This window comes from Crocuta crocuta, unplaced genomic scaffold (genome assembly GCF_008692635.1).
Source record: "Crocuta crocuta isolate KB4526 unplaced genomic scaffold, BGI_CrCroc_1.0 scaffold183, whole genome shotgun sequence".
In the NCBI taxonomy this organism is placed as follows: Eukaryota; Metazoa; Chordata; class Mammalia; order Carnivora; family Hyaenidae; genus Crocuta; species Crocuta crocuta.
This window is the reverse complement of record NW_027529431.1, coordinates 769,201-788,074: the sequence shown is the minus strand read 5'-3', so window position 1 is coordinate 788,074 and position 18,874 is coordinate 769,201. Positions and strand designations below refer to the sequence as shown.

The 18,874-nt window shown below is 34.5% G+C and overlaps 1 protein-coding gene across 1 annotated transcript in view; it reads right to left on the bottom strand.

Annotated features, from left to right (window-relative positions):
- CDH10 (cadherin 10) overlaps positions 1 to 18,874 on the bottom strand; it is a 197,871-nt gene that overhangs the window by 59,178 nt on the left and 119,819 nt on the right. The window contains exons 3-5 of the mRNA XM_077759571.1: positions 8,707 to 9,001; positions 7,013 to 7,132; positions 6,420 to 6,587 (exon numbers count right to left, since the gene is read on the bottom strand). Coding sequence (XP_077615697.1) covers positions 6,420 to 6,587; positions 7,013 to 7,132; positions 8,707 to 9,001 — 583 coding nt within the window. The remainder of the gene's footprint in view (positions 1 to 6,419; positions 6,588 to 7,012; positions 7,133 to 8,706; positions 9,002 to 18,874) is intronic.

The following is an 18,874-nucleotide window of genomic DNA, read 5'->3' as shown; positions in this document are numbered from 1 at the left end:
AGCAGGGAAAAGGGGCAGAAGGAGGTGGGGGAGAGAAGGAGAGGGAATGGGAGAGGGAGAGGGAGAGGGAGGGAGGGAGGGAGAGAGAGAGAGAGAGGGAGAGAGAGAGAGAATCTAAAGCAGACTCCAAGCTCAGTACAGAGCCCTATATGGGGCTCAATCTCACAACCCTGGATTCATCACCTTAGCCTAAATCAGGTGTCAGATGCTCAACAGACTGAGCCACCTGGGAGGCCCTGACCTTATTTATTAACTGTTAACACCTAAGTATTGTATAGGTGGGATTAAGATCTAGGGAAGCTAAATTGCCTAATTGTATGCATTCTCAGTTCCTGAAATCACTCAGGTCTCCTTAGAAAAGCCTCCCCTATTCATCCTCCCTAACATAGCACACCTGCCATTCTCCAGCCCCTTCCCTGCTCTATGTTCTTCACAGCACTTACCACACAACCAGACATCACATTATATCCCTGCAGTTATCACTTTATTGTTACATCTTCAACCAGGAGCTCAGGTTCTTTGTTGGCCACTGTGGCCTAATTCCCGCTTCATGCCTAGGCCATCAGAAATTATCTACCAAACCACACTTAATTCAAGATTTCTTCCTAACTACTATATTGTTTTTCTATTTTATTTTCTTATTCATCTTAGCTTCTTAAAGTACAGGCATTATTTCTTCAGTATTCTTTTTGCTCTTTTATTCCGCAACTTAATATCCTCCAGCTTCTCACAAAATGATTTCAACTCAAACCAACTGGGAAAGATCTCTGCAATTACTCCCGTTATGTAAATTCCAATAGCTGCTATCCAGTGCTGATTTAACTGGACTTTACGGAAGTAATTGTCATTTTTGTCCTTTCCATTGTTATTCTGTTTTGTTTTGTTTTGTTTTAGTATTATAAAGTTCCAAAAACATATAAAATTAGAAAATACAGAAAAGTAAACAGTTAAAAGCATCTACTATTTCAGCGGTGCCTGGGTGGCTCAGTTGGTTAATTGTCACTTTGGCTCAGGCCATGATCTCACCATTCGTGAGTTCAAGCCCCATGTTGGGCTCTGTGCTAACAGGTTGGAGCCTGGAACCTGCTTTGGATTCTTTGTCTCCCTCTCACTCTGCCCCTACCTCACTCACATTCTCTCTCTCTCTCTTTCTCTCTCTCTCTCTAAAATAAATAAATATTAAAAAGCATTTGTCATTTTTATCACCAGAGAATTTCCATCACCACTTTGAAGCAGGTCTTTTATCATTTCTTTTTCCTGCACAGAATATGCCTTTTAATACATTAGAAATTTGCTAATTCCCAACTTTGTGAACTCTTCTTTTTCTACCTTTATGGCATATGGTAGTTTTAAGAAAAGACTTAGATCAAGAGATAAATTTCCCAAAAAAATTTGGGATGTACTCATACCCTCACCCCCTCATTCCAATTTGGATAAGTGCTGCTATTCTGTATGCCCATTGCATTCTGTGCATAGTTCCTTCATTACACATGATTTCCTATTGAAATATTCTCTCTCTTGCTAGACATTATACCACTCATAATCAAGATATTATCCTTCATTACACATGATTTCCTATTGAAATATTCTCTCTCTTGCTAGACATTATACCACTCATAATCAAGATATTAATCTTCATATGCTTAGGTGCAAACACAATGCCTGTCAGTGAAAGGTAAGCAATAGATTTTTTCTTCCTTTATTATTTTAAAAATTACATCTCTTGATACAACTCAGGATTGTGAAAAAAATTCAAAAGATGTGTCTTTTAGAGACTGAAAAATACAAGTTAGTATCTAAAGCAAAAGAGCAGAAAATACTTTTGGAACTCAATTTTCAGGTGCCCTCTAACCTTCTAATCCATTGGCTCTGCTTTAGAATCACACTAAGCTGGGCACCCATGTTATACTGATGTTCACCTACCTGTACACTTCTAAAAGCACAGGACCATGATGATAACTTAGGTCAAGCACACAGCTGCGTGTTTGTAAATACCAGTAAAAATTTGCTATTGTCAATGATCCTGGGAGTGTAGAGCTCTTTGATCTAATCTCTCATCAACCTATTGTTGTTTGGTATGATCCAGCCACATCATCTTTAGTTCTTGACATAATCATTCAATTTCCAATCTCAGAGTCTCTCACATGCTGTTAACTCTGCTTGGTGGATTTTTGCATCTCTTTATATGGTTGAGTTTATTTCATCTTGCCATGTTTGGATAAAATATCATCCCTTGAACAAGATCTTCCTTATTCTTCCCTTTGGCACACATGTGTTCCTCTTTTTATCCATGACTGAGTCAACGCCTTGTATATATATGTTTTTACTTATGTCTGATCTGCCTCACCTACTGCAATGAAAGGTCATAGGTATAAAAACCAGGACCCTTTGTTGACAACATTCATATATCTAATTTCTAAAATAGAGTTTGGTGCGAGTAGTTTTTTAAATGTTTATTTACTTTGAGGGAGAGAACACATGAGCATGTGCATGCACAAGTGTGGGAAGGACAGAGAGAGTGTGCGAGAGAGAAAATCCCAAGCAGGCTCTGAGTCAGGGTCTCCACCTCACAACTGAGAGGTCATGACCTGAGCCAAAATCAGAAGTTGGATGCTTAACCAACTGAGCCACCCAGGCACCTCACAGTGTGCTTTCAATAAATATCGTCAGATACATGAATTTATGATTTCACTGGAATAGATCCTCATATAACATATCAGTTTCCTAACTGCAGCACTGTTGACATTTTGGGCCAAGTTATTCTTTGTCCTGTGAATTGTAAAGATGTTCAACAGCATTTCTATCTTCCACCCAATACATGCCGGTAGTAGCCACCAGCTGAGACAAGCAAAAATGTCTCAAAACATTGCCAAATGTTCTCTGGGGTGACAAAATTGTCCCTGGTGGGGAATGACTGTTATAGATCCACATAATAAAATAAGCTAAACAATGAAGCAGGGCATCTGAGTTTTCATCTTTCACTGTCCCTTCCAAATGACTGAGATTTTTATCTTCCACAGATGGACCATATTGGGAAATACTGAATTTGGATCAGCCCATCTGCAGGGAAGTTTAAGTTCTGAGGCCACTTTTATAATATTGACTAATAATAGTAATAGAGCGGCACTTGAACAAATCAACATTACTGAATCCATAAATAGACTAGTGCCAGCCACTGAGTCAAGTGCTTCATAGGTGTTGAACGATTTGGTCTTACACTCTACCACTGAGTATGCACTGTTATCCAAGTTTATTAACTGTCACTGAAAAACAGAAGGGTCAGTTTAACTGACCAACATGAAAAAGCTGCTAAGCGAGGAAGATAGCACTGGGACTCATGAAGAATCACTCCATGGAGAGATTGATTGGAAATGTGGTTAGTCTGAACTGAGACTTGATGCAACTGGAAAATCCATTCTCTAAGTGTGTATTCCAAAGAATTATGGTAAAAAAGAATATAAAATGCCCAAAAAAGTTTTATATTTTAAGTTTTATATTGATATATCTGAAGGACAATATTAGGTTAAAGAAAATATGCGTTTAAAATATATGTCTCCTGCTTCTTTTAATTTTTTCCTATGGCTGATAAAAATTATAAGTACATATGTGCACATACTTTGGGTTTGCATTATAGTTCTATTAGGCAGCATTCGTTTGTTGTCTTTATCATTTCTACTCTGAATCTCCTTTACTTGTTCCTTACATCGGTGAAATAATAATAACCAGGGATAACATAAGTTAGTTCTGAGTTCTCAATGCTATGTTGCATATGAAAGGCTTCATAAACTGTGGAACTATCTCCAAATCTTGGCTATTTAATGAAATGATATTAGATATTTAAAACTAGTTTTCTGGATGTTAGATGACTGAGGCTATCAAGTAGTATTCTAATTGCCAGAACTGAGTGTTCCCAATAGTAAGATATGGTTGCAAATATTCATTGCAGAAAAGATAACTGAGAAAATAAAAATCCACAAATTATGTTTCTGGCTATAATTAAAAAATAATGAGGCAAGATACAAGGTGCTCTACAATTCTTCTAAGTGTATTGTGTTGTACATCTGGAGTTGGACATGGATTTCAACCCTACACTGCATTACTTGTAGTTTGGTCTTAACATCTACAACATTTGTTTTCTCATTAGTAAAATGTAGATCATAATATTGATCTGAATGAGTTATTATGATTAAATAAAAGTAGGCCAATGAATAACTTGTTACAGTGGACAAAAAACATGTTATTCAGAAAATATGTTATGTTGCTGCTTGTTTTTATTATTATCATTATATCATTATCATCATAACTACTACTACTATTATAATTATATCAGGGCTTGTGTAATGTACCTATCAGATACCAATCATAAATTCTGACTTAACAAAAGGAAAGAAAATAATTATTGAAAGAATTGATAAAGGTTTTACAGTAGATGAAATTTTCATTGGACATTATTATCTTTCAGATACCTGATTTTTGTGTTTAATTAGAATATATTAATTTGCTTTAGTGGATGTATCATTTTTAAATAAACTGCATTTTTGAAATGTGTATATATGTTCCTGAGCATTTACAATATAATAGTCCTCTTAGTAGGCACTTATTATTGACTTAAAAAATACTTTTTTGAGGAATATTTTTTTCCATTGTGGATAATGTGATTAATTAGCTATGGTTTATTCTACTGGATTTGCATTTTCATTCTCCTGGTAACAAATTCAGGCAAAGAAGTGGTCAGAAATATATACAAATGTGAAATTTGAATTCTAATGCAACTAAGTATGTCTTCAGACTTATTTGAAAAGAACCAATAGGAATTATTATTGTTCTTCTTTCCCTGCCAATGCTACAGGTAATCAGAGCTGCAATCTGACTGTTTGAAAGGAGTATTAATGAATACCCTGTTCTCTGTGTTTTGCACCAAACACCACAATACCAGATCTAATGGGAATATTCCTTAATATTTAACAAAAGAATCATCATAAATAATAAGCAAGTGATTATTCTGCTCAAAAAATTCTATGTGAATGTTTTAATTTTTCTACACACATGATTTTAAACAAATCATACACTATTATTACTCGTCAAAGTTAGACAAAAATAACATGGAAAAGAGGTAAATTGCTTTCAAACAGTCAAATTAATGCAACAAATTCTTAGACCATAATTTCTACTGCATTATAGTCTTTAGGGAAAAATAACTATTACAGGGGGCATCTGGATGACTCAGTTAAGCATCCTACTTTGGCTCAGGTCATGATCTCACAGTTCGTGAGTTTGAGACCCACGTCGGACTCTGTACTGACAGCTCAGATCCTGGAGCGTACTTCAGATTCTNAAATAAATAAAACATTAAAAAAAAACATTAAAGAAATTAAATAGCACAGAAAACTACATTGTAATACTTTGTTACCAAAGTATTTAAGCCAAAAATCAGACTAGAATTGGGAAATCAATTTAGAAGTGGACACCCAACAAATGCTAAAAATTAAGAACAAAAATTATACTACAACCTTCATTTTATGCCACATTTCTAACAACGCGAAATTCCATCTTAAAATGCAGGATTTTTCCAATTATCAGGAAATTGTCTGATACTGGGAGGTATCTAACTGAGGCCTAACATCACCCATTCTAATTGCATGTCTACTAAATTTATATAAAAAGGGAATATAGGTATATGTATTATATGGTCAGAAGCTAATGGTTCTGAATCTATTCTTAATCTATTTTGAGAACTTGAAGGGTTCGTTTTATAACAAAAATAGATTTAAATAGATAACATTATCACTAAATAGATTTAGTGTTTTATAACTAAATAGGTCAGGAATACAAAATGTTTTAGAACGATTACCATTCCAAACACAGAGAGAATAGCTATGAGTCTGACACAGTGATAGTAAATGTAAGTCTGATTAGTTTCTTAGGTTCTGGCTATGTAGCCCTTTCTGACCAAGTCCTCATAACACGACAAATTAGATATTTTATTGAAAAATTTTACCCTCAAGATAGAATCCTTCTTATTAAATTCTAGGTGGAAATAAACACATTCATTGTAGAAGTATGACTTTGCTTTCCAATGAAACATAATTTCTTTTTGCTATCTGAAAGAAATAGTTCTTGGATACAGTCAGAGATGCAGAATATATATATGTGTATATATATATATGGACAAGTTTTGTAATCATAGATCCCTATTTCTAAATGAAATACATCTGAAATATATATGTACATATGTATATATATATATATATCACATTTCAGCAACAGTGAATTCATCGGCATATGCACCATTTTTTTTCACTTTTGTAGCACAGTTTCAATGTTTTTAAAATTAAATGATTGACAATTGCTTTGTCCATATCTTTTCTCGTTTTAGTCTAAGCTTTTGCCCTGTGGAAAGACCATTAAAGACAGCTTACTCTGGGGGAAGCGAGGTGGATTGTCATTTACATCTGTCAGTGTGATGTTCACCGTGGTGGTTCCAGATAAGCCTCCCATCTGGCCGCCCATATCTTTGGCCTGGATTACCACTTGATACTGCTCCCTGTTTTCTCTGTTCATGTTTGGTAAAGCAGTCCTGATGATACCTTGAAGAAATATAAAAACTTTTGTTATCCTCATTAAAATTTCAACTATTAGTTAATAAGACCACAAATTATATATCTAGGGTTTTTTGCAAGACAGAATATATTTTTGCTATTTATTTTTATTGTCTAGAAATAATGAAAGTGATTCAACGTAAATATTTTACAATTTGTGTGGTTTTCTGTTAGCTAAAGAATACCATATTAGCTATATAATGACCTAAACCCATAACCAAACAGCATAAAACCAGGCCTATTTCCATTAGCTCACTCAATCATTTAACTTAAATTCTCAAATCTTTAAGTGTGCTATCATCGCTCTTCTGTAAGCATTAATGTTAATGTTTTGTTCTTATTTTCCCACCTTTTTTCTACTTATAAATATCATAATGACTTAAGGTAACAAACACCGACTTATGATTCCTGACCTGTTTCAGGCTCCACAGAGAAATATGGCTGCCCTTGAAGTATGCTGTAAATAACTCTGGCGCTGTTCCCATAGGAAGGATCATCGGCATCTGTAGCTGTGACTTGCACCACAGAAGTACCTGAAGTATCCAAATTCAGCTTAGTTCTGCACAGTACCAGAAGGAGGAGCAAAAGCACTAGTTTTCATGGAAGACTTGAATGATTTTTGGCTTTAATAATGACCTCTTAAAGAAACATTTAAATATAATTGACATGAAAATCATACATACAGTGTTATTACAGGAAAACTCTGAATTCAGCTACATATTTATTTAGGCAACAGGTACATTTTTATGCATGTGTAGATAACGCTACAATGTATCAGACTATAATAAATGCAGTTACTTTACATACCCTTACCCTTGATATTAAAATTCATTTTTCCATAATAGATTTGTTTCAAGTAAAGGGCATATCTGATCACAAAGGAGTAAGTGTGCTCTTCTTTCCTCCTCTCCACTAATTAGCTAGTAAAATAATTAACATCTGGTCTAAAATACAATTTTATGAATAGATTAAATTCTAAATTTAGACACAATCCAAGATGATCCCAAGTTCCATGAACTATTAAAAGTTATTTAATAAAGTTCAAAATATATAAAAGAGCTTTATAATAAAGCAATTGTCAAAGCCCTTAGGCTTTAGTGAAGTGAATATTAAATAATAATCCCAGGACAATGCTTTTGAGAAATGAAGACTTGAAAATGTACCATTATAACTTAAAAGACAGGTATCAGAATTATTTCATTAGTTTATATGACTTCTCCCATGCTTGAGGAATAAATTTATTTTACCAAATTCTAAATATCTATTTCCAAAAAAAAAGTTATCTTTGTTTCCTGATGTTTGATTTTTGTCATTCTCTATTTAATAAGAAAAGCAGTCTTAATGTTCTTTGCTTACAAATAACAAATAACAACTTCTGTTTATTTCATTGAAAAAGAAAGTTCCATTATCTTGAATGTTATACTCAGCTTTTGCATGCCTTCCATGTTACAGATTCTACAGCCTAGATCTGTATGTCTATACTAATATGTGATTGTATGTAATTTCTATATCTGTCTAAATCTGTATTTCTATACCAATATGTGATTGTGGTATTTCAACTAGTTTATTTGAATAGGAGATTTACATCAGCAGAATTATGCTTATAATAAAAATATGCTTTAAAATAATATGAATCAGATAATATAATCAATTGCATCCTTTGTATCATCTAGATAAACCAGACAAAGTCTTTAGGCAAATTTTAACTAAAGTATGTATACTAAGACTTTATATTACATCTACAGTGTTCTGAATGTGCTTATAATATGTTTGGGGTCAGAATTTTACCTAGCTGTTCTACAAATCCATGTGACAAAGATATTATATTTTCATAGTTTTCTACTAAATTTTAATGGCATTTTCTTTGGTTTTATAAGGAAGTATCTACTTATTTGCAAAGATTTACGAATCCATAGCATGTAAAAAAATGATTCATCTTTTTTTCTAACTCATTTCCAATCTGAGGAAATTAAATAAGTACTCTTAGGAAAGAATCAAACATGTCAAATAGTTAATATCAATTAACTGATCATAGCATTTTAAGAATTTCTGGTAATTATTTTTTACACTTTTTGCATACCATGATAACTCCTATAAGTGAACTTACCTACAACAGACATTTCCGGGACACTAGCTGTATAAATTTCTTCAGGGAACGTTGGCTCATTGTCATTGATATCATGGATTTTGATCACAAACTCAGACTCTGGTTCTACTGGTCTCAAAGTTCTTCTGTTAATAGCTTGTGCGCGCAGAGTATAAAAGGCCTTTTCTTCCCTATCAATTCTTCTTGTGGCATGAATGTCACCTGTTTTTTCATCAATAATAAAAAGAGTACCTGCTCCATCTCCAGATAAAATATATTTGAGTGATCCATCTCCTTTATCTTGGTCTGAATGAAGCTAAGGGAAATAAAAAAGAGCATATCCATGATAATGTCTAAAAGTACATAATGCTGAAAGAATTCAAACAAAGTATCTCATGTCCCATCATTGAATAATGGGGTCAGTTATCGTAGCTCTTGAAATGTGACTTGAATGAGTATGAACACACTCATCTATATATCTTAAACAGTAAGGCTAGCCTTTCACATACCAGTGTGATTTTTACTTTACATGGGGAAAACTAATAAAAAATAATCCAACCACAGTTCCCCTCTTTGCTTTGCTTGGTAAATAATCATTTTCATAGGCAATTAAATTCTGACAAAGCTATGTCATTGGTCTTGATATGCTTGTGTAAATATTACTTCTCTCATTTCTTTTTGAGTGTAAAATTCTCTTACTCTCCTATTACTTAGGAAATTCTTATAAACTTACTATTAGTTATTGCATTCCATTGGAGAATTAGTGATAGCTTAACTATAAGACAGGCAAAGGTGTATGAGGCATAGCTCCTATGTTGGAAGCACTATGCATTATTTACTGGTTCATACCAGAGAGAGAGAGACAGAGAGAGAAAGAGAGAGAGAGAGAGACCATCCCACAGATATTTTTGAAACTCAGAGGAGTACAAATAGATGTTTATACATTTTAATATTGTAAATCAGGTCAATAAATTCTACAATAAAATATGTTCTATGTAGTCTCCTAAATCGTCAAATCTATCTTCTTAATAACCTCAGGCAAGTTTTGTGCAACAACAAGGCAATGCTAAACAAGTCTGTTTCTTTGCCTATGCCCACAACACTAATCTTCCAGAATCCACTCATCATGTCAAGAACCTTTGCAGGCATTCATGTGGGCATCTCAGCCCAGTGCACAATGCATCTCAGTGCAAATGCTACTCCTGGATTCCAGGTTTTCATGTGCAAGTTCCATCTATATTGTATTTTAACAGATGCTCCCTAGGACTGCCCTCCAGTGTCTAGGGGTGCATATAACAGTTGGTAAGTTTGGCTTTTGGATGACTGACCTGGAGGAGAGAGCCTCCTTGGACCTAGAAACAAGCTCAGGGATGTTTGGGCAGGATATAATGAGTCCCAAGTACATTGAATATGACCTGGGAATAGATATGCAGTTTCTAGATGTGAATACCCCTTGCTCTCCATGGAATTCTTACCCTGCATGGTAGAGCTTACATGTAGGAGGGACTGAACCTGCCTTTGTAAAACACAAGGATTATAAGTTTTTCTTAAATTGAACCACCCAACCAATGAACAGTTTCTATGCTGGGCTCACAGTTGGATTATTTGCAATGAGATTATGTTTTTAAATTTTTTATTTTGTTTTTTAGCAGATAAGAAATATGAAAACAATGTGTAGACTTCCTAAACTTCTATAAGGCTTTTATTACAGCTGAGGCATCATCACAAGCATTTTTCTTTTTTTTAGTATTTACACAAAATGTAGTCATAAAGCAGAACAGGCACACTGAAGTGTAGCCTAGAAAATTAAAAACTGGAGACAACATCCTTCAATTATGCAAAAATTAGCGTTAGATATTTATCTAAAAAGGTTTGATATTTTGCTTTAGATTATTTACATCAACAAACATTTTCATCTAATTGCCAGTAGAAATATTAAGCTGATTATTTCCTATTTAAAGCAGGCTTATTTTTTTGAAAATTTTTTCTTTTTGGAGCTCATGTCAACGAACTTACTTGGCTCTGACAACATTTTTACATGAACATAAAACTTTTAAATTAAATATATATTTTAAAACACACATACAGCTAAAATATTGTATTGCTGGTACTGTTAGGTCTATAAAAGCAGTTTTGGGGCACATGGGCACCTGGTTGGCTCAGTCAATTTAGTGTATGGCTCTTGATTTCAGCTCACGTCATAATCTCCTGAGGTTGAGCCCCATGTGAGGCTCTGCACTGACAGCAAGGAGACTGCTTTGGGATTTTTTCTCTCTCCCTCCCTCTCTGCCCCTCCCCCATTCACAGGTGCTTGTGCATGCGCTCTCTCTCTCTCTCTGTGAAAATACATAATAAATAAATAAATAAATAAATGACAGCAGTCTACTCTTTAGTTAATGGTTTTTAGTAACTAGCCTTTAGCCATCAAATTTGGATCAACCTCGATTTTTTTTTCTGATTCCTGGACAAATAACTCATTATTATAGATATATGGGGGGGGGGACCCAAATGGATATGTACTTTAAAGAAAGAGAGGAGCCAGATGACAAATAGTTTTTTTACTGCATTTTTAGCCATTCACAAACAACAAGGTAAGGTTGAAAAACTCAAGAGATATCTGCTTTTAACTAAAAAGCTCTCAGAAGCAACATATGACTGTGTTGTCCAGGGAACCACTCTCAAAAAGTCGCAAGATTGATGCTTTTTAGTAACTGAAAACACACATAGTTGCCAGGAAACTTTCCAATTACATGAATGTGCAACAGTGGCAGTTTTCCAAACAGCAGATATAAGCATTGCATAGTTCTTATTCTGTCTGAGAATCAAAAGAACTCAAGAAAAGATTATCATATTATCAATTATTTGTTCAGGTAAGTGTGATTTGTAGTACACAGTTGTGATTTTTATTGTCTATTCATTCAAATTTTTTTCTTTTCTAAATTTTTTAATGTTTTTAATTATTTGTGTGAGAGAGATAGACAGTGTGAGCAGGGGAGGGTCAGAGAGAGAGGGAGACACAGAATCTGAAACAGGCTCCAGGCTCTGAGCTGGATGTCAGCACAGAGTCCTACGCGGGGCTCAACCCCACAAACTGTGAGATCATGACCTGAGCCGAAGTCAGATGCCCAACCTACTGAGCCATCCAGGTGCCCCTCATTCAACAATTTTAACTTAGGAATATGTGTTTACTCTCCTAGGAATCAAGTACTTCTACAAGTAAATCAATGATTCCATTCTATTGCTATGGAAAATCCAAATATTGTGTGTAATAGAAATTCACAGGCCCACAGCTGTGTGTGAGGATTTCCTACAGCATCTAACACCTAAACTACCAAATAAAGAATGACTAGAGGTATAAACTTGGAATTTTTTTTTTTTTTGCATTTTTCAAATTATACAGAACACTAGATGAATACAGAATGTAGATTCGGAGTGGGGAAGGATATACAGCAAGATGGGAATCATTAAGACCAGTTCTGCTATTCTAATCAGTTAGACATGCAAAAGAAAATGCTAGAATGGGGAGATTTCAATTATTATAAAGTTCAGTTTTGGAATCTGGATCACAGCAGGATTTTTACATTAACTTACACTACAGAATGAAAGCATAAGTCCTGTAATTGGATCACATACTGTGGGAGTTTCCATTGGATTAGAATATTGAACATGGTAGAACGAAATCAAAGAGACGAGGGTTAGGAGCTGGACAGTGATTTTAGGAATCAAAATGAAAGGATTTCCAACTTTCTCATAATTAACAGAAAAAAATAAGACCTAGGCATTTATAAGCTTTGGTCTTATAAAGCCAGGCTTATAATGCATTTTTCTTAAACCATTAGAACTTGCATTAAAAAAAAAGATGCATATACGTATCTTAAAATTTTTTTTAAAGTTTATTCATTTTTGAGAGACAGATTGTGAGCAAGTGAGGGACAAAGGAGAGACACAGAATCTGAAGCAGCCTTCAGGCTCTGAGCTGTTAGCACAGAGCCCAACATAGGGCTTGAACCCACAAACGGTGAGATCATGTCCTGAGCTGAAGTTGGTGCTAAACTGACTGAGCCACCCAGGCTCTCCAAAGTATCTTCTTTTTTTAAGGAACATTAAAATTAGAATAATGAGCCCAAATGATCATATATGTAGGCTTAACATTGGCCTATGTTTATCGAAATATTATTTAAACAAACATATTTGGGAACCAAACCAGTAAAGAAATTACAACATTTATTATAAGGCAGAGAAATACATTTCTAGAACCCCTGAGACCTGAATGATTGAAACTCTGGTTGAAACCCTTAAGAGATAAGAGTTAACTTATAGCAGGTATGTTGATGTTACTAATTTCCCAGCAGTTATAGAAAGAGACCAGCAGACAAAATTCTTTAATTATATTCTCCTGCGTAAGTGCCCTCTCTTCTTTTTAAGTTTCTCTTTATTATTTTAATTACTTCTTCTTTTGTATATTTTCCCCCACCCTTTCCCTGGTACAACATCTCTTTTTCTCATTCCTTGTGTGGAAAAAATTTTATTTCAGATTCCAACTCATTTACTAAGTAAAGATCAGACCAGGATTAGTTAGTCCTGACAACGATAGCTTTCTCATTACTCTTTCTTTTTTCATTTGGACGTTAGGTATCACTACTTGGATATTAAATATTTAATTGAACAAAATCAGTGGTTTATGTTACGAGAAGTAGAATTATGGACCTTGTGCCAAGTAACTTACAGCATCCACTTGGAAATAACTTTTGTATTGATTTGACCTTGTGCTATTTTATTATGTGGGACATTAAGTTTTCTTTAAACATAGGAAAAGTGTCAGATTACTGTGGCTTTAGTTCCACGGTAACACCTGTTCTCCTGTGTGAAACATTTGTGCCACAAATCTTTAAGAAGAATTTTATGTTAATACTGACCTTTTCTTTCCTTGAGAAAAGCGTATTAAAAATTCACAACCTGCTGGGTTCCTTGTAAATTCACAAGCAGATAAAGGACGTGGCAAGATACGTGACAATTAATGAAAATAGAACAACTGTCGCTGTGCTGCACATTTAAAAGTCATCCTCCTATTATTTAACTTTTCTATTTAGATGTGGTTAATTACATAACCCGTTTGCTTGTATGGAGTAGCTGAATAATTAAAGCTAAGCAATCTATCAAATTTAAAGAAATATTTTAATCACAAATTATTTATTGAAAGCCTGTTAATTTTAAATGTGGCAGGTTTCTGATAATCTTGTAATATTTCTTGCGTCATCTTAAGGTATTTGTCTAAAACACAGTTTGTAAGCTAAAAGGCGTCTTGTAGCTTATCTAGTTTAAGGTCATCTCTTTTTTAAGAGGAAGAAACTGAGATATGATCAGTTATTTTCTTTATGACACAGAAGTTAAATTAAGATTACGCTTTGGGTTAGGTGCTACGTTCATGGAATCTTTATCTCTTACTATGCTCATTTTTATTTTCAGTTCCTCACATTAAATGAAGAAATATAAAAAAATAATCAAAGTTCCTATCTATCAAGTTCAGGGACTTTATTTAATTTATTACCAAAGAATAACTGATAAAAGATTTTTACATATAGTTTCACCTTGTCTGGACAAATGAAGAGCAAGTTATACAAAGTGAAAATCTGTCTGTCAATACTGCCAGGAAAGCTATGATTCCTACTAGTTTAGAGAATTGTGTATTGCTGTGTGAGATTCTTTCTCATTCAGAATACTGATACCTTTTTAGATATTGCTAATTGTTGGTATTTGGTTCTATTCCAAAAACTGAAAAAGATAGAAGATAAAATTTGAACTTTATTTGTAAAATTATATTAGAATTATATTTATAACAGACTACTTATTTGAAGGATAAATTTTGATGAATTTATAGGACTGTAACATTTGCTCTGAGTTTAACAATTTTTTGCACATGTACATTAACTTAAAAAATATCAGAAGTTATTGAATAGATTTCCTAATGAATAGTGATAATTTTATGCCTGGTATTCCTTCAAACAGCCAATATATTCTATATTTGTTTTAAAAAATCCAGGATGTGATGGGGCGCCTGGTGGCTCAGTTGGTTAATTGGCCGACTTCGGCTCAGGTCATGATCTCACAGTCAGTGGGTTCGAGCCCCACGTCGGGCTCTGTGCTGACAGCTCAGAGCCTAGAACCTGCTTCGCATACTGTGTCTCCCTCTCTCTCTCTCTGCCCCTCCCCCATTCACACTCTGTCTCTCTCTCAAACAATAAAATAAAGACATAAAAAAAAAAAATTAAAAAAAAAAAAAATCCAGGATGTGGCAAATACATTGTGCTATTCTGGTAGTAATATTATTAGCATTTTGCTCTAATTGCTCTTGTGAGTAATATAATATCAAATGGAAAATAAGACATTGAATCAAATATTTCAAATTTGCATCCAATAAAAAAAATAGTAAAGATGGGTTAGCATCAGAAAGCAGATGAAAGCATGTTAAAGCAAGTAAATACAATCTGGTCAGAAATAAATACATAGTTACTCATTTTGTTGAGGATGGGTAAAAAAAAGGGAAGAGTAGTGGCAAATCTTAATTGGAGTATAAGTTTACAGAGTAAGACTGGCATTATTTTATTATTCATGATGTAGAAAAATATAGTTATTTTTTATTAATCCCAATGAAACAATTTTTCCTTCAAAATTAGGATTAAAGTTTATCAATGACATGGATTATAAAGACAACTATAATTTTAAAATACACCAAATATATGATTTAGATTAGTAAATACTTTTCTGAACAATCTCATTCTTGGACCAGAGACAAGTATAGAGGATTAAATGATGGATGGATAATGATGTCTGCATAGCTTAGGATCTGTAAAAAAAAAATAATAATAATGAGTGGTTTATTTTCCACATTTGAGAGGATTCTCTAGAGAATGTCCTCCAAGAGGAAAATCTCCGGTGGAGTCTGGATTCAATAAGTAAGGATTCCTTTTCTCATTTGGTCTTCCAAGAGCTCATCCTATTGAAAGTTGTGTGGTTTTTTGTTTGTTTTGTTTTTGCTTATGGACTACCCCGAGTGGGGAGTCTAATTTGGAATCATCCTATAGTTCTGGGTGCACTCTTTGAAGCCATTAGAAATTACTCAAGGTCCTGCAACGGGTCAGCCTTCTTTGCCAAGAGTCTAATAAAATGCAAGAAGACATGACATCTGCCAGAACTATTGCTAACCCACATCTTAAAGTGTCTCAACTTGCCATTGCTTTGCTAGTACTGTAAAGATACCCAGATTACACTGAAGGGGTTTAGTTAAGTTTTCCATAGACACATGTACAGAACATTAGTTGCTTCAAGAACTTAAATGATATGTATAATACACCGCAGTCACATTCTTTACGATGTATTAGTTTATTCTTTCTTTTTAAAAAATAAAAATGCTTATTTATTTTGAAAGAGAGAGATAGAGAACAACTGGAGAAGGGGCAGAGAGGGAGACAGTGAGTCAATGCGGGACTTGAACTTATGAACTGTGAAATCATGACCTGAGCCGAAACCACGAGTCAGACCCTTTAAACAACTGAGCCACACAGGTGCCCGAGTTTATCCTTTCTAAAGAGGGTTATTGGGGAAATATTTTAGAGAATGTTCATATTCTTTTAGGTGCCTGGCATTTTCCTTGTTATAGTCTAGAAAAACACTTAGTTATGTAAAGTATCCCCATCAAATATTTTATACTTCATTCCTCCCTATCACTTGGAGAAGTCTTCTTAAGCATCTTGGATTTATAATATAGGAATATATGTAAATATGTGTCTAAGTCATTAAGTAAATGCAAAATAATTAAAACCAAGAGATTTTTATTTCTAATCAATAAGGTGAAAAGAATGAATAAGAATGATCACTTATGTATGGGTTACATGAACAGCTGAGAATCCTTCCTCCCTCCTTTTCACCAACAAAGGGCTGTCAATAGAAGGTGTAAAAGGTAGCAAAGGGCTAAGGATACATCTGCCTTGATGGAATTTATTAAATAAATAATTTTTGTACTGGATTGATCTAATATAAATTGAAGAAAGTGATGAGAATTCTAAGTGTGGTATTTTAGGATTTAGAAGTTTTGGAGATTTTGCTGCGGAGGCGGTATTTGAAGCTGCTGGGCCACTGAGACTTGTAAAGGTGCTTTCATCTTGAAAGCCAGTGAGTAACAAGTACATGATTGGGTGCCCAAAGGAGAAGGACCAGGCAGCTGCCAGCCATCTCTAGGGGGTCTGGTCAAGGAAAATGAAAAGGGTTTTGATTTTTTGAGGCACTTGAGGGCTTAAATAAGAGTCTAAAAAGGGCTATGAATGCTATCCTATAAAAGAAATTATGTAAGTGTGTATCTGATTCTGTGTGAGTGTGTGTATGTTGTGTGTAAAATACAAAAGCAACGTTATAGGTAGTTTCTGAGAGTGTAAATATCTTTCAAAATATGGCCACAGAGCACTAGGTTATAAACTATTCTAGGGGAACTTTCTGTGTTTTTCCACACACAAAACAAGGAATTGAGAAATCAAGATAGATGTCCTCTTCAGGAAAAGGGATTGCTCATTTGACTGAGAGACTATCATATCTTCATTAAATGAGGAAACTTAGTTCTGAGACAATGTCATGCCTCTATAACTTGTCTCCTTCCCCACTACACACATTTATCCACCCTGAAAATCCAGTTGCTTCAAACTTCTTTGTAAGACTGAATTAACGTCTCTTTCTTTGTGCCCAATTATAATTTGTGTGTGTGTGTGTATAAAATTTCATAGCATCTGTATTAATTTTGAACTATTTTTTTTATAAGTCCTTATGGGACTACAATTATATTTCCTTTGGGGATAAGAACCAAGTTTCTATTCTTTTGGACTAATCATTTCACAGTCACATATCATACTTAATTATTTATTTGTGGAAGGAAGTAAATATCAGCATCAAATGCCACAGATATGAGGAATAAAGACTTCATTTTGCATTACTTTCTTGGAAAGGCTGGCTATTCTGAATGGAGTGAAATGGAGTTAGAAGTCCATAATGAAAACTGGGATCAGCAATTAGGCTACGTTATACATGTATGTAAAGAAAACCTTATTATTTATACTGAAAAACATGGTATTTGTAAGTTAGTAGAAATTCCATTTAATTATGAGATTGGATTGGTGAAATACACACACACACACACACACACACACACACACACACAGTCAGGGGATAAATTTAAATTTTTCAGTGAAGACCTAGGGGTAGAAATGTAAATCCGAATTTGTCTCTGAAACTGTATGGTAAGTCATTGTAAACATCTGTAATTTATCTTAAAATTAGGATAAGGTAGGTAATAATACTACAACGTTTCCACTGACAACATATAGAACAACCAGATAGATTACAAGGAAAACATATTGCCAAAGCCAGATTGCTGTGTGAACGGGGACTGAATGGATTAAAACTTGGAAGGAGAGAATGGGAAACAATGAGCTGGGGACTGGAAACTGCTTTGTCCCTGTGGGAATGTGCCCGTCCTGGGCTAGGTTTGGAGGTAAAAATATGTAATTGTCCAAAGAGGCTAAGAAGAAAACAGGAGTGATTTTTGAGTTCACATGGTAATGGAATGAAAATATTGGAGAAATGAAGGTGCTGAAATGTCTTCTCATAAGACATCTGTTGAATTATGCGTCTGTAGATGGCTAGAGGTCCAGGCTAAAAGCCTCTGAAAGCCAGAATACAATTGCCCACACTCCTAGAGTCTTGATATTCTCAGACCCAAAAGGAAAAACAAAAGCGAATAGGTGAAGTGTGACACTCTTCAAGGGAATGTCAAATTGACTAAGAGCTAAAAGTAAAGGCTTGACCCTTTGACAAACAGGGAGAAAATAAAGCAGGGAACATGTATTGTTCTTTGTGCAAAGCTGAAGTGGCAAAACACTCTGGTCATTCCCTCCTGGAGATTTTTGTCAATTGGTGAAGCAGCTTCAAACAAATGATTATTTTTGAAGAGTAGAACTGTGGAATTTTGGAGCAAAGAGCCAGGAAACACTCTTACTTGAAGGGTTCACCATCTCAGAAAAGCAATAGGCAGTAATAAACATAGTCTTGCCAAGTGACTACTTATCCTGATCTTCCTCAATCCCTGATTGAATTGTGATAATGTATTAGTTAGGGTTCCCCTAACTTCAGAAAGTCTGAAATTTGT